The sequence below is a fragment of the Takifugu rubripes genome, chromosome 20 (assembly GCF_901000725.2).
Source record: "Takifugu rubripes chromosome 20, fTakRub1.2, whole genome shotgun sequence".
In the NCBI taxonomy this organism is placed as follows: domain Eukaryota; kingdom Metazoa; phylum Chordata; class Actinopteri; order Tetraodontiformes; family Tetraodontidae; genus Takifugu; species Takifugu rubripes.
In genome coordinates, this window is record NC_042304.1 from 16270704 (window position 1) to 16296164 (window position 25461).

At 47.2% G+C, this 25461-nt stretch overlaps 1 protein-coding gene across 5 annotated transcripts in view; it reads left to right on the plus strand.

The window, feature by feature from the left end:
• The window catches only part of LOC101075628 (regulator of G-protein signaling 21-like), a 151990-nt gene that overhangs the window by 124154 nt on the left and 2375 nt on the right, over window positions 1-25461 (plus strand). The window contains exons 1-5 of one of the 5 annotated variants that reach the window (XM_029828260.1): window positions 20935-21004; window positions 21630-21697; window positions 22710-22977; window positions 24746-24794; window positions 24883-24944. In XM_029828260.1, the coding sequence (XP_029684120.1) occupies window positions 24793-24794; window positions 24883-24944 (64 nt within the window). In that variant the 5' untranslated portion in view covers window positions 20935-21004; window positions 21630-21697; window positions 22710-22977; window positions 24746-24792. Of the gene's footprint in view, window positions 1-16730; window positions 16904-20934; window positions 21005-21629; window positions 21698-22701; window positions 22978-23083; window positions 23158-24745; window positions 24795-24882; window positions 24945-25461 lie in introns of those variants that run through there. The other 4 variants (XM_029828258.1, XM_003974419.3, XM_029828261.1 and 1 more) reach the window with 4 other exon arrangements.

Consider the following 25461-nt stretch of genomic DNA (forward strand, 5'->3'; position numbering starts at 1 on the left):
TCCCAAGTGAGTGGGAAGTGCCCCCCCCCCTTCATTCACACCCCAGCATGCCTCTGCTGGATGAACTTTCATTCCTCTTCATATCTGTGGCAAACTATTTCCATCTGCACAGCTTTGTTCTCCCTAATGGCCAATAGCAGAGCAGCGAGCTGCTCGAGCTCTTCCATCTTCAGTCTGCTGTGAAGAGTCCATCCATTAGCCTTGCACCTCATTGCTCCGAGCACCTGACCCAGAAACCAGGGGAGAGTTGGTGAGGGCTCCACATCATCCAGCGCCAGTCATTTATTCAGCCCTCAGGGCTCTGCTGCTCTGGCACTGCTCACTGGCTCTTAGGCAATGTGCCTGCGCCGCTCTGTGCTATTGATCAGCTTTAGATTTTCCCAGGCAGAAGATGGAATTCTTCACTGTGAGCAGAACCACTTCTGTGAGGTTAAAAAAAAAAAACACACACATAAGGTTATTTTAAATCAAAATTTCAGACTTTGTGGAGTCCAGAGGAGCTTTGATTCCCCCGAACAGCTGATGTAGCAAAGCTGTGTGGCCATTTAGTCCCATCGACCCTGTGGGAAGCCTCCTGTCACATGTTCATCACCGACCTGATGGTTCAGAAGCTGAAAGCAGAGAAATCTGCTGCCCCACCCCACAGTTTAGAAGGTAACCTTCCTTACAGTCAACCTCCACAGACTCTCACGCTAATGGGACGTTTCCAGACATGGATGCAAATCCAAATGTCTTTATTTTCCACAAACGTGTAAATGTTTCTATGCAAACACTAAATTTAAACGACTCCCTGCTGATCCGCGCGGAATCATTTATAATCTGATGTTGCCGTTTGTTCGGCGTCAACGAAAGTAAAATTCTCCTGTGATGAATATTAAAGACCTAAAAGGAATAAAAGATGTTTAGGAAGCGTCTCGGTGTCACGGAAGCTTCAAAACATCATTCCAGTAGAAACAACCACCATCCCGACCGTTCATTTCACATTTGGCTGTTTGACCTGTTTGACCCCGGCTGACACCAGTTTCCAAAGCTGTTGCAGCCAGATTGAGGCAGTCGTGGCTCTGCAGAGTCTTGTGTCACTATTGTTCACAAATTGAAGAGCTCGGAGTGACGAGGACTCAGCTGAAGGGCCCAAACCAGCTCCAAAGGGCCCGACCAACACCTCCATTTGTGAGAACGTATTACATCTGTTGGGAGTCCGAACATTCCCCCAAATACAGGTCAGAGACCATGATACCTTTTTTAGCTGGTTTTTAAGCAGGCATCTTCACATATAGGTTTGCTGTAGCCGGGGACCATTAAAGTGCAGCTGTGGTTATAAAAGGAGCCTTTGCTGAGGCTCCAGACCGACTTGCTCCTCTTCCACTGGGCGTTTTATGGACATAGGAAGTCTCTCAATCCACATAAAAGTCAAGTGCACACAATTAAAACACGAACAAGGTTCTTAATGATGGGGAAAAGAATAAAAAATTCAGGATTGGGTCTTAAATGGATTTGACTTTTGGTCCTAAAGGATCATTTTGAATGGATCGAAACCTTTCTCCACCTTTTATCAATTTAGCCGTAAGATTGTAGGATTGATCCCTATTCAGCGGTCGCACGCTCCGTCTGTGGTGGAAATGGCCTGTAAATATTACACAGAGGCTCGGTGTCCTGCTCGGAGTGACCGTATGCTAAATATCTCATTTCCTGTGTTCTGTTCCCAAGATTGAGACCAAATGTCCAAGTTGAGTTTGACACGTTGTCCCCCAGAGGTTAACGGTGTCAAAGCAGCGCTGGATTGGATGTCGGTTCAACATGGGTGCAATCCGGACCGGCGTAGTAAAAACATCTCAGCGAGGCGAAAATCAATTTGCTTTGAGCCCCGTGCCTGTCGAATGCTAACAACTGCTGCCCCTGCGATTACAAGGTCACCGCCGCTGTCGGGCGTCGGCAAAGGTAAATATTCAGGTGATTATTTCTCAGGAGACTACTATTTTCCAGCTTTCATACCGAGCATGTGCATGTCAATTCCCCGAAGGCCCGTAGCTTGAAAGGAAACCTCAGGAGTTCAGATGTGGGTGCCACTGCGAACAACAACTCAGCTTTAATAATTCACAGCGCCACAGAGGAAACGCGAGACGGATAATTAGCATTCGCTCCCAAGATCCACCTGAAGAACAGCAGCCATGCTGATGCCAGCTGTGAGTTTCCATCTAATGGAGTTTTCTAGGCGAGACATTTTGGTTCGGTTCCGTCGAAGAGTTTGATTTTTATTTGACCAGAGAGGCAATTAAAGGTGTGATCCTTCAAAATGCGAAAAGAGAACCAAAGAAAACAGAAGAAAAGACTTTTTGTTGGGTATTATCACTGGTTGGTGAAGAAGACTGACAATAATCAAGTCTGATCAAAGCTTCCAAACTGACGCTCACACCAGCCTCACAGCACTGAAAGGAGACAAAAATACATTAAAAAAAACACATCCAGAGTTGATTGTTAACCGCTCGACAGTTTAATTAAAGGAATCGGATTGCCGGGATCCAGGTTGACATTTTAACTGCTGTTGAACGCCGCTTTAGCAGCGTGATTATAAGCGGAACTCCAGCTAATGCAGGGTCATTACGGAGGATGAAACGGCAGCTTCTCGCTCTGCCTCTTTTTCACCCCCCTCAGGTTGAGCTGAATAATAATGATCAGAATAGAAATGGCACTTTTCCCCCTGGGTATGGATGTAGCCATGGTGTCAAGTCCCGCATCTTCCATTTCTCATGCAAACACACCCACACACACGCGTGCACCAGCTGGCCAGTAAATATAGCAGGACTGTCTGTAATGATTGCACCTGTCAAGCGCGATGCTGCTGCATGGAGCTGCATATCCACCACAGTGGCCAGCGGGAGTTTCCAGTCACTTCTGACAAATGGCGGCGGCGGCGGATGGGCAGACTGGGGCTGTCTAACTTATCGCTCCACACGCAGATACCGATACAGCCTGCGGGTTTGTCTGCAGGCTTCAGCCCTCACTCATTCTGGATTCCGTCTTTTCTCCCTTTCTTCCCCTTTATCACTTTGAAAATAATGAAAGGACAACTTTGTAGCATTTCTGTAGTAAAATGTAAAAACTTTGGAGGGAAATGTGAAAAAATAGCTGGATGATTGTTCCGGCCACCCGGGGAAGTGGCTCAGAAAACGGAGGAGCCAACCTTCCTGCAGTTTGTGTTTAAGAACTATGGCTGAACATCAGGTTGGAGCATGTCATATTCTCCAGATTTCATCAGTAAACGGGGAGCAGGTTCTGTTAAAAAGCATCGCTGAAGGTATGCTAAGGAACAAAACAGAGGCTTCATGTCTTGCTTGGCTCCAATCTTCAGTTTTTCACAGCCTCCATCGTTTTTTTTAAATTTGTGCTGTTATGGGGTTAAAAGGTCACTTCTATTGTTCTATTCACAGAAAAAGGCATAAAATCTAAGACCTGTAAGCTCAAGATTGAAAATGAAGAAAATCCGATGAGATCTTTATCACCCCGTCAGTCAAGTGTCAGTGGAAAATGAAACACAACCTAAGACATTTTTCAAAATGCCCCTTTGTCTCTGGTAAATAGTGGAAAACTAGGAATGTGCTGCCAGACGCTGAAGGCCGCAGAGATGCAAAATCCCCTTATTGACTGCCTGGGCTGATTAAAAACATAGAGAGTCAATCAGCGCTAATCCGGTAAAGGTGTGGTCTTTAAAGGAGACTTCATGATTAACCAAGAATTCAGTGGAGTCACCTGTACCAGCCATTAGAGCCTCAGTCTCAGTCCCTTTGTATCAGTTTTGTGGATCTGGAAGACGCAGTCGGTTCCTCATTCTTCTCCAGAAATGGATTCATTCCAGACTCCGTCTGAGGCTGATAGCAAATCTAAAAGCTTTTCTTTGGGACGCGGCGAGACCGGAGCAAAGCGCGCCAGCCGTCCGTCTTCATGAGTGAGCCCAAGGTCAAGGCGGGTGTGATCAGGGCCAGTCACGGCCGGGCCGCCTCCGACACCGGCTGCAAACGAGTGCGAGACGAGAACGCGAAGGCTCATCGCACTCCCGTATGAAGGTGCACGAACCCAGCGGTTCTGCCGCGCTGCAGCCGAACTCCGTCATTCTCCCTCAATAAAGCGGCGTGAGGGAACCAGCTGGTCCACGTTTAGTTAGAGCGGCGTTCACCTGAAAACGGACTCCCAGATTTTCTAATCCGCTGAACCTGGTGGGTGAAGGATGGATGGGATGTTGTTAAGTGCTGAATAAATGACCCAATTTTCCTCTCAGGACCTTGAATCCTGTCAAGTCTGTTCAGCAGACTGAGCGTGACCTCTGTCTGGAATATGGCGGTGACGGTGAGCGACGCTCTCCCATCTGTCTCATCCTTCACGATGTGGAGCTTCCTCCTGACACGAGAGCTTAGTTTTGACTTCTAATGTAAAAAAAACAAAACACATTTTGTGTCATGTGCTTTGCTTGTCAAAATCTATCGGCTTCAAGTGCTTTTGACACTCAGAAATGTTTGAAATATAAAAATAGTTTTGAATCTTTTCCTCTGATAATCAAGTGTTTCCACATTAACACTCTGGTGACAGGATGTTGTCACATAATAATAATGACAATGAAATAAAGATAACAGCTCAACTAGCTTTGAAGCTAATTATCTGGGTTCCCTGACAGTCCTGAGCATTAATAAGTGCTGTGAGGCTATTTTATGCTGTTTCTAATCGAACTATAATCTGAATGTGATATAAAGTGCAGACACATGAATCCAGTTTAAAATAACTGTAAGTTGTTGTGATCATTTACTGTCAGTATATTTATATGAAACAATGAAGCAATTCAGCCTCCGCATGTGCTGAAATGGAGCTCCAGCATGTTTCCGCACTCAGAAAATATCAGTTATCTCACCACGAGATGCTGCCAAATCTGACACACCGCTGAGAATTGAGGTTAACACAGCTCTCATGATTGGAATAATAGCAGCAGTCAAGTCTCAGGTTTTCCCTGTTTGGTTCCTTCTTTAAATCTGCAGAGCAAAGACAAAGCTGCTGGTAAAAGCAGCCAGTTTAGACTCTGATGCCTCCACATCCACAGGTTTCACACCTTCACGTTGAAGCTGTGCAGTTTGGAATGTTTTCTCCTGTAACAACTTCCTGCTCCCAAGCTGGTCCCACGCATGAGTGTGTGTGTGTGTGGGTGTGTGTGTGTGGGTATAAGTCTTACAGGATGTGCTAAAGTGCAGAGAACACCCAGAATTCATTGACCTTATTGTCTGTCTTATCTTTTAATGTCAGTGTTCCTAAGCCAAATCACTGTAATCTATGGCCTCTCAGAGATAATTTCATATTCTAATTTATATTTCCAATTCCAGGAAATGATGTAATGTCCTCTGAATTGAGTGTCAGACATTCGCTATTCTTATCACACGCTTACATCTCACACTTATCAGCGTTGACTTAATTGAACTGACGCTCTCCAACAGCGTGCGCGCCACCATTCCAGGTTCAAACACACTGAATGAAACAAAGCCTTTTATTATCAGGCTGAATGGGACTTTCTTTGTGGACTCCATCCTCTTTTTAGTGCCCATGAGGCTTTGCAACCATCAACACGCTGTCATGTAAGACATTAAATCTTAAATACCCTGTTAATTTTTCACCCTATGTTGCCGATAGTGCACCAAGGACAACGGCAGGTCTGCGGTAGAATTCCAGCTTGTTGCCGGGACTCCTCGGATGTGATGTAAGTTCCAACTCTCCAACTGGGATTTGCCGATAGGCTCTGTAATTGGTCGACGAGGTTTTAGCCATAATTAGCGGCTCATCTCCCCAGTGGGCTGGGTGGGTGGTGGCTCCAGGGGGATCCACTGGCTCTGGGAATGTCACACTTGCTTTAACTCCTCCCAACTCGTGAATCGAACCTCTTCCATCTGTGGTCGGATCGATCGGTAATTACACTGTTTTCATGTTGATAACCAACAGTGGTTTCGTTCACACGTTCCCAAACCTCGAGTGCTGCTGGATTTGCCGCCTATGACAGGTTGTTTTCCGCTCTCTCTACGTTCTGCCCCCAGCTTAAACCGCTTCGGTTTGTTTCCATTTCACAGCGATTTTTTTTTTTAACATGAAGCTTTCAGGGCTGAGAAAATAACCCGTCCTTTCAGAGCGGCCCCACCTTCACTGTGCAGCTCCTCCGACGCCGCTTTGCCAGACAGCTCCTGCTGTGATTTTCCGAGTTGACAGTTGGGGACGACTTGTTTTTTGCTAAACACTGAGGATTTGATAAAGACAAACACATCCCTTGGAGGCTGTAGAGGATTATAAAAGGCTTAAAAAGCAAAGATTAGGTGTTTATATCATGAGTTGTAATAATGGTCAAAGCATGAGGGAAAGCAAAGGTCCTTCTCTGTGTATATCCGGCATTCTAATCCCCTTTCAGCCCATCCAACGGGTGCCATCTTTGAAATCCAGCGTGACAACACTCTAACATGGGAAACCCACATACTTTGGCTCTGCTCCTGACTCTGACGCTGTATTTGTTTGAGCAGAATATGTCCATTTGGACCGGAGCAGCGTTTTATGTTCTATCGGGCTACCCCGGCGAACATAATGAAGACCCGGTTGGGAATCTCCCCCCGTGGCCCTGAAAACAAAGTTAACTCATATTGTTCAGACAGAAATGAAAATAATCGGTGTAAAGAAACAGAAATGCCTCCAGTCTAGTTTTGATCCGAGTGTTTTAAAACTAGTAGATAGAATAATCTCTGACGCCCTCTCAGGTCCTGTAATGAGAGTTGCTGAGTTTATTATAGAAAATTAAATATCTGTTGCCTGTCTTAACAATCACCTACAACAATTAAGGGAAGGATTTTTTTTGTCTTGTCATCTCTTCTGGTGGCTGTGAAATGGCTCCTGTTGCTGTTTGTTGGATTTACTGGGAGTTGTGGGAAGTCCAAAGCAGATTTCCTATGGGGACATTGAGGTATATTCTATTCTGAATTCTAGTAAACATTAAAAATTCATTAGAGGAAATCTGTGTCGATACAAGCTTTCGTAGATGAACAGATGTGTGTTTTATATTAACAAAGCTGCCACAAATCCACAGAAAAGGCTCCACATGAGAGCATAATTACACCAAATTATGTGTAGCCATGCCTTACGTGCCCCTTTTCCTCTGTCTGTCTTCACCCCTTTATCCCACGGACGTCTAATTATTTCCCCAATGTAAAGGAAGACTGAGAAAAATGCACAAGCACCGGCATCCTGCATCTGTGTAGAACCACATGAGGTTTGTCTCGGCGGCGGCCAACTGCCGTGTTTCTGCTCCTCGCTCTGGCAGCTGTGGGGGGGTGTCAGAAATTAAAATAGCATTTTCGTTTAATAGGGCTAAATTCTCTAATGAAATAATTGGGTGAAATCCTGCGGCCCGAGCTGTCCGTAAACTTCCTAGTCAAGAACGCTTCCAAGAACACGCCGCAGCTTTGCCAGGGAAGTGGAAGCACCTCGGGGTTGGTCGACCTTAAACCTGTCTGCTGTAGAGGAAGTGCAGAGGATTCTGCTTTAGCCTCTCAGCTCCTGTCCATTAGCGTCATGGCTCCGTCTACATCTGTGTCCACCTCCAACATCAGGACCAAATGTGGATCACTGACCAGGTGGGAAGGAATTATTTCAGCCGGTGGAAACCAAAGAGGAATGCTGGGTAACGAATCTGCAACAGCGTCAGAGAGAACTCAAATCTGCTGCATATTTCAAGATGAGCTGTATATATTTGTATCCTGCAACCCAATAAATGTGTCACATCAGTGCAGCACAGTTCTCCAGAGGAACCTGTTCCAGTGAACGGCGTTTTTGATAGAGCACACCCGAGTCTCGCTGAGACTCCCTAACCCTATGTCAAGAGAAATCTCTGACAACTGTGTGTTATCGGGAAAAAATCTGCCAAGATGTCCCGAAACGAAAAGACGAGGAGCAAGGAGCCCAGAGCTGACACGAATTAAATCAAATCAAACCAAATCCTGTCATGAAAGGGAGCACATTCGCCTCAATCCCATAATCTACCAAATACGATAAAGCCAGCGTCATTCTCCAAATGTTCAACCCCCCCGAGAAACCTCCGAAATGGGTTTGGCGATTTTTACAAATGACGCAAACGATTGTATTAAACAAGCTCTACGGAAAAGCTTAAACATCGGTTTGTTCTGGTGACGGATGTGAACGTCTACAACGCGACAGCTGGGACACCTGCGTAACCTCCTATCTTTGGCTCATCCATCCTCAGAGTTTTCCAGGTCACCAACCGCTCATATCTATAGTGATTCCCGTGATGCGCTGCCCAAAAGGGAAACCACAGCGCCGTTTGTCCCAGAGGGGGCTGGAGTCTGAGGCAAAGTGACAACGCACGCCCTTCAGGTCAGCGGTCCATCACAGAGAGTCGGGAATAAACCAGAACCTTGCTAGGAGTCGCCCGTCCCAACAAAGACCCTCTTGCTGCAGCACACTGTCGGTCTCCTCCATACTTGGAGCCTTTTGTCTTGCATGTCTTGGCCCGTGGGCTTGATCTCTCCGTGGTGAGTGTTGCCTTTGGAGTTCCAAAGCACAGCGGGCCTAGAATGATCCACAGAGTTAGCGGGGAGATAAAGGCTGAGCCCGTCGCTGCATTTTCTCCACCGTCCCTACACGAGGTTTTCGCCGAGGCCCAAGGCTTTAGTCATCTGGCACCGACTCCCGCTGCTCAAGATGGATGCCACATCAGAACCAAAGGCCCGAAGATCAAACGATGTGGAAACTACACAAGCTACAATCTTCTTCCATTTGTAGCAGGCTGCCTGTGAGGCGGGGTGTGTTTGTGCATTAGCCCAGCCGGCTCTGCCAGGTCAGTGAAACAGTCGCAGCTCCTGTGGAGGAAGGGGAGAAGGCGTTTCCCTTTATCAGTCCAGATCTGGCTACCCGCCTGCATCACACAGGTAATTTATGCAGATGTTACGGACCTGTTAGTGAAACCGGCGGTTTAAGGGAGCAGCTGTGCTGAAATGTGAGTCTGAAAGTGGATAAGTTGTGTGAAGCCCATGGCAGCACCAGGCCAGGCTTCATTATTCGGCGGGTTGGGAGCGGGAATACTCTGATACCCTTTAGCTGGCTATCACCTCCACACGGATGAGTTTATCCTGAAAAGCCGATCGGCATCTTAATACCTTACGTGCACATTCTGCACATCTGAGGGCAAAAGAAATACATCACCTACAGCTACTTCCGTGAAGGTTCCTTACAGATGCAACTGCTCCGTTTCACTCTTAAACGTGGAATGCTGTGAGGCAGCCTTTTCCTCACATCGACACATTTATTTCAGTGTTGCTGGAGATGGAGACGAGTCCAGGCTGGAAATAGGATCTCATGTTGTTTACAGGTTATTGGGGCTAAACTCAGAGGGGCGTCATGGTCCAGAGGGACCGGGTGGATGGTGGAGTCGGTGAGGACAGGATCACGTACAGATGGCTTAGCTAAAATAACCAGGGCCGGGGGGGCTGTTGGAATCATTCTGGAAGCTATTTCAGTCATAAATATCTGTTAGTTTATTGGCTACAGAGTGTTTTAGTAAATGTGTTTTACCCTCTCGTTACGTCACCACTGAAGGTCTAGTTTGAGAGATTTTAGATGAATCCTATAATTAAGATCCAGAAATTTAGATTTCAGTCTGTTTCTCAGATTAGCTCTCAGAGAATGTTGAACACTGTGGAAAGGGGGGATTTTTGCCTGCTTTTCCCAACCTTGACACTGACCAACGGGGCACTAATGCAGGTTAAACGTCCTCTCGGTGGCGTAACACTGTCAGGAGAAACACACTGTTTTTCACTGGATTTCTGTGGTTTGCACTGGTTGGAGGTTGTTTTTAGAATGTTTTTATTCATAATTGCCGACCTTTGCGTCTCTATTTTGTTGCCTACGCGGCATCTGTGGAGGAATCCATGTAAACAAAATAGAGCGAGCTGTCAGACCACCGTGGCAATAGTGCGCTGCGTTATTTTGCATCTAAATGAAAAAAAAAAAAGGCTTTGAAATTTCAAAGCACCAGTCTGTCAAAATTCTCATCATGTTTTACACAGAGCAGAATCAGGGGGGCAGGGACCAAAATATGCGTTGGATATGTGTGTAAAATGAGCGTCTGCATAATACGACAACGTTAACTGAGTTTCGTTTAATGTGTGTGTGTGTTGCAGCGTTTAACTAGAGACCAACTACAGAAAATGGGACGTTTCTGTCACAACACAGCTAGCCACAAAAGTCACATGTTGAGTGCTTTAATGACATTTAACATGCATTTCTAATTAGCATGGCCTTTATTATGGTGCTATCAGTGTGTGTATTATGCATGCAAGCAAGATGGCGCGCATAAACACCACCTGACGGCGTGCGCTCGCGCCATCTGGATAACCTGGCAAATGTCAGAAGGTTTTCCGGGCCGCGGTCAGAAGACGTGTTGCTGGCAACGGGGCGGAATAGACGGATGACTGTGGAGGGAAGCGAACGCCAAACGCGGCTGCAACTGCAACGCCGTTAGCAAACTTAAGACTCAGTCGACTGAAACTCATCTTCAGTGGTAAAAGCTCGTCAATGACGGGATAATTAGACATTTGTGGTCACTTTTACCTCCTTGTTACTTTAATTCATAAGAATTTCAAGCGATTTCTCTGCAGTCAGCTGTGATGTAATCAGCTATTTCAGGGAGCAGATATTTTCTAGCACGGCCCACATTAATCTCAGCTTGTGCTTTACAAACCAGTTCCTGATGGAGTCCCCCAAGGCTCTGATTTTAGATCTGCCCTCATTTCAGTTTCTTCCATCAACCATGTGAGTAAAAACCAATCTTATTGATCGTCCTGGTTAGACCCAATAAAGCATTTTCACCGGCCGTTTCCTCCAGCAGTGAAACAGTATCAGTACCTGTCGAGGGGAGGGCCACTGTCGGGAGTTATCAGAAACTAATTACCCTGCCATTATTTTTGCCTTGCAGATTTGAAAACCATTCTTAACCCCCCCTCCTGAAGCCAGGGCACCCTGCTGGGGACATGCAATGGTTTACAGCTGAGTGTTGACATGATGGGAAATTGATTAACAGCTTAGATTTTCATTTGTTGGGCAACTGTGCGTGTTCGGGATTCACATCCTGAAGGAGGATGTGAAACTTGAAAAGCCAGTAAACTCTCTTCCTTCCCGGATGAGAGAGACAAACCGATGTGTGTCTGGAGGCACTCCAATCCTAAATAACAGGTTATCATTTTGAGAAGTTGGCAAACATGTTAATATTCATTCTCCCCCCCAAACATCATCTCAGAAAGAACAGAATAGGGTGGGAATTTAAATAACACAGGGATGTCTGCCTAATGGAGATAAGGGAGGCCACTTCTCTGAGGGGTTTCTAGGAGACGGACAAGGATTTAAAAGCTCTGTACAAGAGTAAAAACACTAAAGTAATTCATATAACTATAGCTTTATGTTACATTTTGTTTTCATACAGCCTGATATCTATGTGTGAATATGGGGAAATAATGAAAAGCTAAACAAAGCCTTGTTGCCACCCAAGGCTACATTACAAATTAGCAGCTGATGTAAAGCCAACCACAGGTTTTTTTTTTATTAAAGAGTGTTTTATTGAAGAGTGTTAATAATGTAGCCTTATTAACATAACACAAGGTTCTTAAATGGATCATCCAAATTAGCGTCGCTAATTATGTATCTGGTGGATTTGGGAGGTGTTTGTATGTCTGAGACCTTCGCGACTGGAATAATGTAACAGTCTGATATTTTTGATGGGATAATCACAAACCTGGTCCCCCTCCCAAAAGAACTGGCTGCTGCAGTCATACGGTGACTATATCACACCCTATTAACCAAAATGACCCAGAACTCAGGTGGCGGAGCACTTATTCATCCCAATGCTTCCTCGACAGCGCGGCGTAAACTCGGCAAAAATCGGTTATGGAAACACTTCCCCAGGACATCATTTTCCATAGGCTGGTGAATATGGAGAGAGGCCGACGTGTTTAGAATCCATCTCTCTGCTCAGAACAAAGTGGGCGGGGTGGGGGGGGGCAGCTGTAGGTGTGTGGTAATTGCTACAACAACCTATGAACCACTTTAATTTCCTCACATCCTGGAGGCGTAAAGCGATGCCCCAAGCTAAGAGTAGCGGCTGACCCCCCCCCACCCCCCACCCACACCGACCCCCCCCGACCGATGACGACCACTGTTCAAACACAGGCCCCTGGGAGTCGGCCGGACCCGCGGAGAATGCAAGAGGTGTCAAGAATGAAATATGATTTGAATGCTCCCGCTGAAATGGAAAATATCACATTAGAGGAATCCAGTATGTCTCCGTGCCCCAAAGATACGGGGGTGGGGGTGGGGGTGGGGGGGGCATTACGCACCGGCTTTGATGCGTCTGGGAAAATTTCCATGTTTACCGCCGCGGCCCCTCTCGTCACGGCGAAGTGTGCAATAATGTTCCACACTCATGCTTTTGTTTCCCTGCTGCATCCTGGGTCAACGACAGATGGATGAGTCCAATTTGAAACGCCGCTTTTATTTCCAGTGCAGAGAGGAAGCTTCAAACACACACCTGTGGCTGAGGGACGCGCGTCAGGAACGAAATTAGCGGAATGGGAATAACCTGGTGTACTCTCAACAGCTTTAGGGGACTTGCGCTCTCAACGCATCATTGGTACTCCATTAGTGATCAGAAGACGAGCGCACAGGCGCCACAATTGCCTTTTAAAGCGCTTTAAAGGCGAGCGGCTCCACCGGCATACCGATCAGCCGGGGAACAAAAGGCAATATTCATCTCGTCGGTCACGTGGAACGTGGTCACAAAGAACTGGACTGACATTCCTCACCTACATCCAATTAAAATCACGGCCCACGTCCGGGCTGCCAGACTCTCTGCCCTCCCAGGTACGCAGCGATCTGATCGCACCACCTCTTGACGGCTGGTTTTAAGAGCCGGTTTCCTCGGTACGCCGAGCACCGCCGTTTTCAACACCACCGATTCAGCTACTTAAAAGGGGGCCGGCCGGCGCCGACTGCAGCAGCGGGCTGCATCGATCAGCACGACCATCTCAAATGAGACGATTTGGGCTGAGCAGCTCCCCCCAAACTGAGTCCTCCACACGTGCGGTCGCGCCCAGGCGACACTCTGACGCATCTCGTGTTGAGATGTCTATTTTCTGCTGCATTGTGTGATTGTTAATATTGAGCTTGCAGTTTGTGGTGGTGGGGGGGTAGAGATTAGAGGGCCAGCGTGAGGAGCTAAACCCAGAAAGATGCCTGCAGAGATACAGGCTGAGCTGGGGTGGATCATTACAACGGTCTGTTGCAGAGTTCTGACTCGTTTGCACATCATATGTGAAGATCCAGGCATTTTTCTTCCTGATTCCCCTTTGAAGTCCTCTTATTAGATCCTCACTGGTTCATGGAAGTGGAGGGACCACAAACAAGCAAATATTTGGTGCATCCTCGTTGTGATTTGCTTCGCTGTGGACTTGAAACCCGTTTGGATTTCAGCCCCATGATGACGGCCACGTGTCCTCAACTCTCCCGTCTTCCTTCGGACCGCCAACCTTTTATTTTTTTTTTCTTACTTGCTGCCAAACCAATTACGCTTGCGCGCAATGCATGTCGGACACATTGTTTGGTCACTTTAACTAACAATCCAATTATTTTGTGTTTCTGTGTAAACACAAATCATCATCCTAACAGGGTGTGTGTGTGAGTGTGTGTGTGTGTGTGTGTGTGTGTGTGAGAGAGAGAGAGATGCTTCTGCAGTAATTGCTAGCCACATAACAATAGCTCCCTGTGGAGCGCTGTTTTGTAGTTGTGACCTCGGGGGGAGGGGGTCTTTTTGCCTACGGTGTGTAAAAGCTTTTCTCCATCCTTAGTTGAAAAATCTGCGGACTCATAGACGTCTGTCATAGCGCGTTGAGGATCATGTGCTATGTTTCCTTTATTGAGAACATCAGCGGGAGCGAAGCAGCCGTCACAGCAGAGGGGGGTGAGCCATCACGCTCCTATCGGGGGGGCGATCTCACTGTGACCAGATTACACCGGTGGGCCCCTGAGGCTGCTTTTATAATTACTTTGCTGATGGGAAAAATAAGAGCCCTCTAACAAGTTCTGTCAATCAAGCAGATGCAGCCCCCCCCCCCCCCCACCCTGATTATGTAAAGAAAACGTTGTGGTAGCGACCTCGCAGAGTCGTTTAGACGTTGACCAACGCCATCAACCACCGTGTGACCGTCTCAGGAAAACGCGCTGGGTCAGAAGAAAGTTTTGCTTTGGTTTTTATCCTCTCTGTCCAGACGCACGAGTCCAATCCAACACAAAGCGTCCGGTCGTCCCCGTGTGGGTTTCCGATCACACTAATCCCAATCTGAGGACTGTTGATTCCGACTGTGGCCGAGCTTGGCAGGAAGAGAGGAGTGAAAATAAGAAGCCGATTGTCTCCTGCCTGCGTGTCACTGATGCGTGCCATTAGCGCCCCATGCGTCACAGTCCTCAAGCACACGGCCGACTTTTTTAAATAGGCACCACACAATGCAGAGCAAATGAGGAGCGACCTTTATGCCGGCAGGCTGGGATGCTCGGGACAAACCGGTGCTGAACATCCACCAGCAGTGGACGATTTGCTGGTGATTCACATCGAGGCTAATCTTCCTCTATTTACTCATCCCTGCTATTAGAAATCTTTTCTTGCCTCAGCAAAAACAAGCTATTAAAAGCATTTAATGATGTCTGACCTCTTTTCGTTCCCCCCCATTTTTTATCACAATTGCTAATCAAATGAAATATCGCAATCATGCAGCAGAGCACAAGAGCAAAACGCACGTGCGCGCCTGGGGCCACGCGGCTGGCTGTTAGCATGTTAAGAACGAAGGTGACGGATACAAGAGAGTGAGAGCGTCACCAATAAGCAGCACAAGCTGTTCTCCAAATTGACAATTATACACGTCCAAACGAGTCCAAACGAGTCAAAACAAGTCAAAACAAGTGTCTGTGATGAAATTGTCTTGCAATGATGTGCAATTGAGCCCATGTGGAGCAGTGACAGATGTAAAACGGACTTCTTGGCCTGATGTTTTCATCCTCTGAGACGGCCGCTGCGGCGCTATCTGGGGGGGGGGCAGCTCCTGATTCATTCATAAGGATGAAGAAACTGCTGCTTGAACAAAAGTTAGAAGACCTTCAGATGAAGATGAAGTAACCATCACGGTCATATGGAGAGGGACGACATTCTGTGCCCTTTAATAAAAGGGCCCATAAAAATCTGCAGGATGGTTATTTTTAATCTCAGTATTTCCGATGCATTATTTTGTTCCCGTCATTCTGTTTGCTTGAATCTCACCTCCTGAGCTGAATGTGGTGTTGTGTGGCTCCCATTAACCCTTTCCCAGCCTCAGCCCAGCGTGCACCTCATTACCCACCTCAGTTATGTCCGTCTGCAGATTGTGATGGAAAGAATGGAAAGAAAATGAATCCCGTCCAGCTCATCCGGAAGGTAAATGACTTTCACATAAATCCCATACGTGTTTGGAATCATCTGGGCTGGAACCGTCCTGGGCCTGAAGCACCAACAGGCATCACAACATTGATGAATTTATCAATGCTGACGGGCTTTTTGAACACTTTAGACTCTTTTTAATCACCGTTTTGGCCCCGGTGATTAATTTTTATTGATAATTTATTTAGACATCTTTCACTAACTGAACTACTGGTGTTTTCAGGAGAAGAACGACTGTTTTTGCTTCCTGAATGAGGCAACAGTGAAATAGAAGCTAACAATGATGAACAGGTAGAACTACAAAGTTCCTTCCCCTAAGAGCTCATTTTCTCAGCAAGTGAGGGGAACATTTTAGTATTTTACCTGCTGCCTTTGGCTCTATTTTCTGAATTTTCTGATTTAGGGCTGTTTGTTCATGCCTTTCCATGTTTATGAGGGGCTATAAGCTGTATATTTCCAAAGGCATTTAAAAACGGTAATGTTTCATGTGGAAGTGCTTCAGGCTAACAGTGCACAACTGCTACTACAGCAGGCTGGAGTCTCCAAAAGACTCGTGCACAACTGAAATCATCCCCAGTTTCTGTAGCGTGTTGACGTCTGGAAAACAGTTCTTGGAGTTGTGGTGCAATTAATCAAAACTGCCCCCCCTTGTGGTGCTGCAGGGTCGTGTTGAGCCCCCCTGGAGAAGCAGTTAGACCACAGCAGCCCATGCAGGCTGCCACCTCCTCCAGCCCGCATGTGCTGCACGCTCGCTCTGGGCTGTCAGCATGAGGCTGCATCCAGCTGGAGCTTCGTTTCTGCAAACAGCATTTTACTAATTAGCCAAAAGTCGTCAAAATAGCGCGAATGTTCATTTCATTGGGTAGATGAAGTAGCACTTGTCAAGCATCAGGTCGTGAGGTCGATAAATAATCAGCATCTACAGGAAAGGCTTCAGAGAAGCAGCAGAAGAAGAGAGACGTTGTGACTCTTCCACAACCAGCCGGGCCGAATGTGTCACAGGCGGCGGCGTAGTTATGACCTCGTTACGTTTTTGTCTCGACCTTGAGAGAGCGGTCATAATGGCTACCCTGATTTAGAACTCAGAGAAAGTGAACGATGATTGTTGCCCACACCGTGCCGGGAAAAGTGTTTCCGTTCACAGGGTTTTATTCCATTTGCAGTTCTGTGAGTTTTTTTCAACTCTTTCAGCTTCACATCCGACACAAACGGTGTTGAGAAGATCGGCCGTGTCGCTAACTAGTCACGAGCTTCATTGATGAGTGGACTGTCGACCTCTGACCCCTCAAAGTGCTTCTACAGTCTGCCTTCATCCAGCGGGGGCAGAGACCAACTCGCCGGTGCCTCGTGCTCATTGGGAGAAACCAGGTAATGTGGAGTCAGGGATCAAACCAACAACCTTTGTGCTGTTGGAGTGATCACTCCACCATCTGAGTTTGAAAGCTGCTGCTCCAGAATACTGACGTGCACAACCTGACGTGCACAACGTTCTGAACCAGAAATAAAGGAGATCACGTCAGAAAGATGCTAACGCTATTCACGCTATTCTGAAATGTTAAACTCTGAAAAGGAGTGGCCTCCAAATCATTCTTGAAAATTTTTTCTGGAAAACAAAAATCAGCCCAGATCTCAGATTCTACGTGTTACGGCAGACGAAACGTCATTATTTATGGTTAGCCTTTAATTGGTCCCCATTCTGTGACACCAGACAAGCTTTTGATTGGTTGCTTGGCCTTCTGAACTCATGATTTAAAGTAGCAAATGAGAAATGGGATTACTTTAATCCCAAGGAGATATATGCTAGAATGAGAAGGGCAAACTGGCTGAAACAGCAGAATCTTTAAGTGAAATAGAGCAGAAAAGCTAATTCTGGCTAAATCATTAATGCATTTAGCTGCTTTGTGGTCTAAGCTTTCATAAGCCACAAAGAGTTTCCCTTTAAACATTAGTTGGGGTTTGTGTGTATCCCGCAGTTTTTGGTTATTGTGTTCACACACTCGGAGAACTTTTGACTGGGAAAAGCTGCTGGATCACAGGCCGGTACAAAAAGCTTTAATGAGGAAAACGCCGTCAGCGGATGACAACAGAACTCGCTGGAGTCTGCGAGAGGCTCTTTTGATGGATAATTCGGAAAATAAAAACATAAGAACTCGGGCCAACTTGCACGATCAATTATAACCCACGAAAATAAATGTTTTAAATTTGCCCTCTTTGCTGCTGCACTGCTTTAAATGGCTCTTCCCTTATCTGTGGAACCCCAGCCAATAACGGGGGAGACATCATGTTAACACGTACATTTAGAATCATACACGGACACGTTTATTGATATTTACATCGAGCATGGGTAGATAAACAGTTACATAACTGCATTAGTGCACCGCTCACAAAGACTCTCACGGTTCATTAAAGTGAAGTAATTAGTTGTAATTTGCATCATTAAAGCAAAACAATAGCTGGCTCATTCATGAATACACAATGAGAGAAGAACTGGGAGGTCTGGGCTGCGTCTGTGCTGCAGAGAGGAAGGGAAAGAGAAAATCTTCCTAAATCTATAATATCTCCATCTGATCTGATGCCTGAGTATGAACGCACCGGCCTAAAGAACCAACCACAGCAGATTTTACACATTCAAACACGTAGGATCGGTGTTAGTGGGGCTTGTTCTATCTTCCCATCCAGACCAGTTCAGCTGCCAGATGGCTGCTGGGCAAAATGGCACCCTGCTGAGAGACAAAATTGTCATGAACCTAAACATGCCCTGTTGCTCTGGCCAACGCTGTGGGGGGGGGGGACACAACCTAATGTTTTACCGACTGCTGTTGAGTCCTCAAACAGAGTGGTTTGTTTCATCAAACTGGTCCTTTCCCAGTTCCTCCTGCAGACATTTGTTCAACTGATGGTCGACTTCTTCTTATAAAGTGGATAAAAACATTCTGAACTCATAAAATCTGCCAGCGTGCACTCGCAAATCTGGAGTTTAGCAACTTTTTGCTCCCGTGTGAAGTGGAGGACTGTTGCATATTCATAACACACACACACACACACACACACACACACACACACACACACACACACCATGCTCTTGGTTCACTATCAACACACACTTGTAACATGAGTCCTTTTGATAGCTGCTGTCACTCTCTGCATCAGAAATAAAAATGAAACAGATCTGTCAAAAAAAGAGAAAACCTTGGACCAAAGAGCCCGCACAAGTTCTCCCACTGAGGGTTTTTTTTTGTATTTTCTATTTCTGATGATGCTAAATGACCCTAAAAGATCAGGTTGTTTTAAATCTGAGGCTCAACTTTGCAGCATCTTCCCTCTTTTGTTAAATGAATCCTCGTAAATTTTAGCTGGTAAAAGAAAAAGATTCATTTGTGTAACTAAAATGATCCCTGAATATTTAAGGTGCAACTTTGTTTTAGAAGTTTGTCCAATTCTGACTGCCAACGCCTCCCCCAGGCTGAAGAAGGAGAGGCCCTGAAACATGGTCTGTGTTCAAAGATTTCCAAAGCAAAATATTACAACAATGTTGTTTTCAACTTCTTTTAAATCCACCAAATCTCCTCCTCTGAGGGGAATGCTTCTCTTTGTTCTGTCTGGAAAACAGCGAGGTTTCGGGGAAACGCAGCAGCTCTGGGTGGAGGAAAATGAGCGAGGAGTCAATCATCTTTACGAGCCCTGAGCCGAGAAGAAGAACAAATCAGTGGTGCCTTGAAGAGGAGACAAATGTGCTGTTGAGATGATGGCCCTGCTGATCAAATCAAAGACAGCCCTGCAGGACGGCAGGCGTTAGAGAAGACAAGCTCAACAAGGAGCTCGCTGAGAAGGTCCACAGGTGAAGAGCCAGTCAGGTGTCTGCTGAGGGAGGGGGGAGATCCCGAAGGAGGTGCTGATGTTGAAGGCAAAACTCTTTGAGGGAGATCTTTGACGAGGCGACGCCTCTCCGAAAAGGATGAAAGATTCGAGGATCAGCTGTGCGGCCTCCACGAGCACGAGGAGGCACGGGAGCTGCAGGAGAGCAGGAGAACCAAGGAGAAAGTGGAGGCATGAGGAGGTGGAGAAGGAGCAGATCTTCATCTTCAGGTGAGCTGATGTGGTCGGGTTTCTCATTTCTCCTCTTTCTCCTCCCCGATGATCAGAAGAACAACTCTGAATAATCCTGCGCTAACGGTGTCAGGCGTGATTGCTCCTGTCCTCCTGGGACGCTGAAAACGACCCATTGACTGACGGACGGATAATTCAGAGAGAAAATAGAATCTAAAAGAAATGAAAGTCCAGTTCTAATCTGGTGGTTTGGAGGGATTAGGAGCATGTGGTGCGCCGCTCTTTACAGGGAAAAAGGTGAAAACCCAGAGAAATACTCACACTGTGACCCCCCCCCCCCCCAGCAGACACTGGCGCCCACCTCCTCTCGCCCTGAACCAGATGGTCGTTCCTGTGAATCACTGGCACCACAGAGCCTCGGTCCAAAGGATCCCGACTGCAGCTGAGCGTCCAGCATGCAAAGCAACGAGCCACAGCTGATGCATGTGATGCTGCGTGAAGACGGACGGACGGACGGACGGACGGAGAGGAGGACGGCGAGGGCAGACGCAGGGACACAGCGCCCCACAGTGGAGGCCTGCTGCAGGCTGCTGAACACAAACCCAGCTTACAGGCAGCATTATGGGGTTTTTCACTCTGTATTTGAGTGATTTCTTCTTTTTCTACTCTATAAGTTGCAGTAAAATTCTAGTTTCTTTGCACGTCGTTACGTGTTTCGTCCTCCAACGTGTCGCCCGATCCGTCGTTGGCGGTGTGTTTGCATTTCAGGCGTGACAAGGGCTTTGGCCCTGTGAGCTTTTGTCAGCCGTAATGTAATTAGAGAATAGGGCCGAGACAGTCAAAGGGGGGTTAGGAAGGCTAATCAACTCTCTGAGTCACTCCCCATCTTTAATCAGAGAGAGAGAGAAAGACAACAAGAGATTAAATCCATTAGAAATTGAAATCCCTGACCAAACGCTCCGAGACAAGTTAATTACAACTACATTTATTACTTTTATTTACAAGGAATTCATCCCCCCTTCCCTAAATATGGGCAAACGTGCAGAAACTAGTGGAGGTTTCCTCCCTCGACTGTTTCCAAATGTTGGTTGTTGGAGTTGACACTGGAAAGTCACCAGTGGAACCGATACGCTTAACTAGGGTTTAACACTTCTGCTCTTCTACAGCAGATCCAAACATCGGATGTTTCCTCTGCAACAGCGTTGCTAGAAAAGCTCTGCAGGTTTTGGTTGCAGGAGAGCTGAAATGCTCCGTTCTTCATGTATCTGACCGGCATCCAGAAGGAGGGCGTGTGGAACCTTCTCTGAAATGAGTACAGCAGCTGCTAACATTTTCAACCATGACACGTCCCGTAGCCGCGAGCCTTCCGGCTACATAAGAATGATGTCCCTCACCACCTCTGCAGGCCGTGAATACCTTCAGGTCAATACTTCATTTTTGACAGTTGTGGGGAGGTGTGAGCTAAAAGAAGGATAGTTATTACCCTAAAAAGGGTTCAACATATCAATTCGTGTGTGTGTGTGTGTGTGTGTGCGTGTGTGTGTGTGGACTGGGACTCTTTTGCATGTTCCTCTTCATCTCAGATACCTGCCGTCATCGGCGAGCTGAGCCGATCTCTGATCTCAGCTCAGGAAAGGACTCATTCAGTATCCTGCAGACGTCGGCTCATAAATATGAAACATCTTTGATGGTATCGGGGCAGCTCTGTTGTGGGAGCAGCTCAGTCCGACACTGTTTGGACCGATAAAGCCCTCGCGCTCGGCCGTCCCGCTTCCCAACCGTTCCGATCCACTTTTTATTTAAATCGGCCTTCCGGGAGTTACCGGGCAGCCGCTTCTCAGAATCAATCAAAGATGGTCGCATGTGAAAATAAAATGCGACATTATGGGCAGGAAAGACAAACAAAGGTGGCTGTTTCCCATCAGCGAGGAGTGAGAAGGTCGCATATCTGACAGCTTTGGTCGGCACCCCCGGCATTACCGGTGGTCATTACACATGCAAATGCCGTCCGCAGAGGTGTTTTATGACACCTGCTCCTGTTTTCTAGGACAGCCTTGTCAAACGTCCCACGGAAGACTTGCAAATCAAGATGGAAAACAAGGGCTGGGCGGACAGGTAGGCCCATTCAGCTGTCACCCCTCCCCCCCGTCCCCACCGTTTGTGCTCCCATCCTTCATTTTCATAGCTCAATCCTTCTGCCCCTCCGGCTGTCTCCGAGTTAGGTGAGGACGCTGAACCCTGCCTCCACCTCGTGCTGAAGCATCTGCTTCCTCCTGCCAGCCGTTTGCTCTGCAGGCTTGGATTATTATGGGTCTCATGTGCCAGCCGGGTCAAAAAAAAGCCTCCTTATTCCCGTACAGCCCTCAAACTCCAACAGGAAATAGCTTACATAAGATGTCGGCGGCGACAATAAATTCTACAGGACAGGAACGGCGTATAAAAATGTGCATAAGCTATAATTTATCGGCATCGTAAAATCATGAGTAAAGACACTAAACCCATCCCATGTTGAGATAACAGAGCTACAAATATACAGCCACAGTGTGTAAACTCAGTCTGGGCTAAATTAGGACACCCGGAAGCGGCGGTGCGTCATTTATCCGAAGAGTCGACGCTGGGTACAAACAGGTGCTGCAGTCGTCATAAAATAAATGTTGGGATCCTGATCTGGGATGTGATGAAGGTCCATGAGATTCCTTTAAAGGGTTTAGGTGGATGACCTTCAGTCAAGGTTAAGGGCGTGTTTGAAAGTGGTTGAGCTTTTATCCACATACCAAAGGTCATGTGAAGCTTGAATAACATCTATGTTTGATTCTGGAAAAATTCAGATAAACTGAATAAGATCTTTGACAAAAATGAGAGACGGGTGCAGCACGTTATTTATTTACGAGCTGATGTTTGGCCGCTGCAGCCCTTGAAGGCGATCCTGACAACTCGCTGTTAAATGTGCACGTTTAAGAGTTGCGGCCGGGCGAAGCGTCGTTATTTCCTCCCGTTGAGGGTCGCTTATCAGGCCGGGGAATTTACGACTTCCTTCCCGCTTCTTTGCATAATGAATTTGCTTTTAATCTGGTTTTGTAGACGTGTGTGAGCTCGCCACCCTCACCGGCTTCTCCAACCCCCCCAGATGGAATCTCTGCCCCCCGTAACACCGAAGTCTGCGTGTTTAATGGACGCCGTTGGAGCTTAAGAAGCTCCGCGCGGAGCTGACGCGTCTGTAAACAGGAGCCTGCCTGCGCTACAGCTCCAACATGCACAGACTTGCATCTGCAGAGCCTTTCGGGGAGGAGAAGAGAAGAAGAGGAGAAACTCAAACTGGGAGCGTTGTGTTCCTCTTTTCAACTCGTGGTTTCCAAACATACTTTGGTCTTTTTTGGCAACAGAGAGTCCATATTGTAAGTATGCGCTCCGACGTGGCTTTAAGCTTTTGAGGCTTGTTTTTCTGACACTAAAGTTTGGAACGCTTCCCTTCTCCTCTGCTCCGTCTCCTCCTGCCTTCAGGACGGACTTTTGACGTGTCCGGCCAAGCAGCACATCGCTAACACAACCTGGACGCTCGTGCTAATCCAGTAGTTGTAAGTGTTTGTGATGGCGCCTCTGTGATCCGCAGTTTGTATTGGAAGTTTCTCCCTTTGTGCCGCTCTGTTCGGCTCAGAACGCCTCCAGCGCTCTTCCTCTTCCTTCCTTTTCCTTCCGACAGCGACGCGAAAAAAAAATCCAGCGCGAGTTCTTTGAGCGCTGTCTGCACGGCCCTCGATCCGGTTGGAAATAAAAGGGATGACAGCTCTGGGGCACATTGTCTCAGCTCTCTTTTGTTCTGAGAGACTTTCTGATTACCTTTTGCTCCAGAACTCAGAGCTGCTCTCTCTGCAGTACCCTGATCAATCTGATGTTTCAACAACGGGGCGGCAGAATTAGCCGCAATGGCTGTTTAAGAAAGGATCCTGGCAGCGCTTGGACCTGATCTCCACTGCAGACTTTCATTTAATGCAGACGTGTGTGTCCGCGGTGCTGTGAGCTGTGTGAGGTCAGACCTGCCTCAGAAAGCTACAGATTTCTGAACGAGGGCAAAAATCATATCAGACTCTGATGTGACCGCACGTGGGAGCTGCTTCCACGTTCTGATCCGATATTAACACGTTCGGCATCAGCGCCGACACACAGACACAATCTATACACACTTATTCTGCTGTGCTCAGTTTGACATTTGACCTTTGACCTCTCCTATGTTCAATTCTGATTCAGTCAACCCCATCTGACATCTAGCTTTGAAACCCCTCCTGGGCTACCACCTTATCGTGGTGGAGGGGTTTGCGTGTCCCAATGATCCTAGGAGCTCCGCCTGGGGCTTTATGCTCCTGGTAGGGCCACCCATGGCAAACAGGTCCTAGGTGGGGGAACAAGTTTCCCTTGCCTGGATGCGGGTCACCGGGGGCCCCTCCTGGAGCCAGGCCTGGGGGCGGGGCACGTTGGCGAGTGCCTGGTGGCCGGACCTCTGCCCATGGAGTCCGGCCGGGCACAGCCCGAAGAGGCAACGTGGGACCCCCTTCCTGTGGGCTCACCACCTGAGGAGGAGGGGTCAAGGGGGTCGGGTGTGTTGTGTGTTGGGTGGCGACACACTTACACACACACACACACACACACACACACACATAGATACATACATACATACATACATACATACATACATACATACATACATAGATACATACATACATACATACATACATACATACATACATACATACATACAAACTACTACTTCCTGCCGGCGTGTCAGTTGCTAATTTCTTTGCTCCACTCTGCAGGAAGTTGTGAGGCAATAATTCTCTGTGTGATATCAACTCCTCTGATTAATCCGTACAATTCTGCATCTCTGCTGCTGCCGCTCCGATGGCCCAGTTTCACCAAAGGCGCCATTCAATTTTAAACTAATTTGAGATTTCCAAAATACGAGTAAATTCTTTACAAGAGGTTGCAGCACAGACCAGCGCCACAGCGAGAGATTCAAGTGTTTTGTACATTTTGGAAAGTTGAAAAATGATTATCAAGAGGTGAAGATGTGTTTAAAATGAAATATTTGACATGACCGTGTGTGTGTGTGTGTGTGTGTGTGTGTGTGTGTGCGTGTGTGTGTGTGTGTGTGTGTGTGTGTGTGTTTAGGAGGGATCCCGGTCTGAAACTCAATACGAAGTCTCCGTAGGTAAAAGATGTGAGTTTTCTTTGAACTTCTGACCATTCTTCACTTCATCTGAAAGCCACCTTCAGGAAGTTTTAGTCCCTGAAATTCTGCTCTGCAGGGCCCACATTGATGATGTCGTGGCGTGGGGGGAGTCGCTGGACCTCCTTCTGGAGTGTAAAAGTAAGAACACGTGTGGATCTTCCATCAGATGCTCAGACGTTGTTTTAGCGGCGCTAAAGACGAGTTCATCAGGTGTGTTTGAGGTGGATTTAGGCTGGATTACAGGTGACAGCCGACTCCAGCCGGCACCTCGTGACCGAACTCAGGGCTGCCTCCAGTTCCGTCTCCCCCTCAGTGATTTCCTGAAATGAATATAGCTCACCATAATATTTCAGGCCGTCTCTGGCGTCAAGATTAATTGTCATCCGGAAGATGAATATTCGCATTCGTTGCTCCCTTTTCTCTCGGAGGAGCTGCAGCAGCTCAGATGATAAATTGGCAAACAGCAGCGCGGAATAAATAGCGCCGCACGTGGCAGCTGCAATCTGATGGCATTCATATACTTTTATGTCCGGCTTGATTTTAAAAGGCTGCCTCTCGAGTGATTGAAAGCTCCGATTGGCCGGGAACAGGCCGGCCCTGGACAATATTTTGTTTCTTGTCAATTACTGTCACGGCACCGGCTGTGATTTATGTA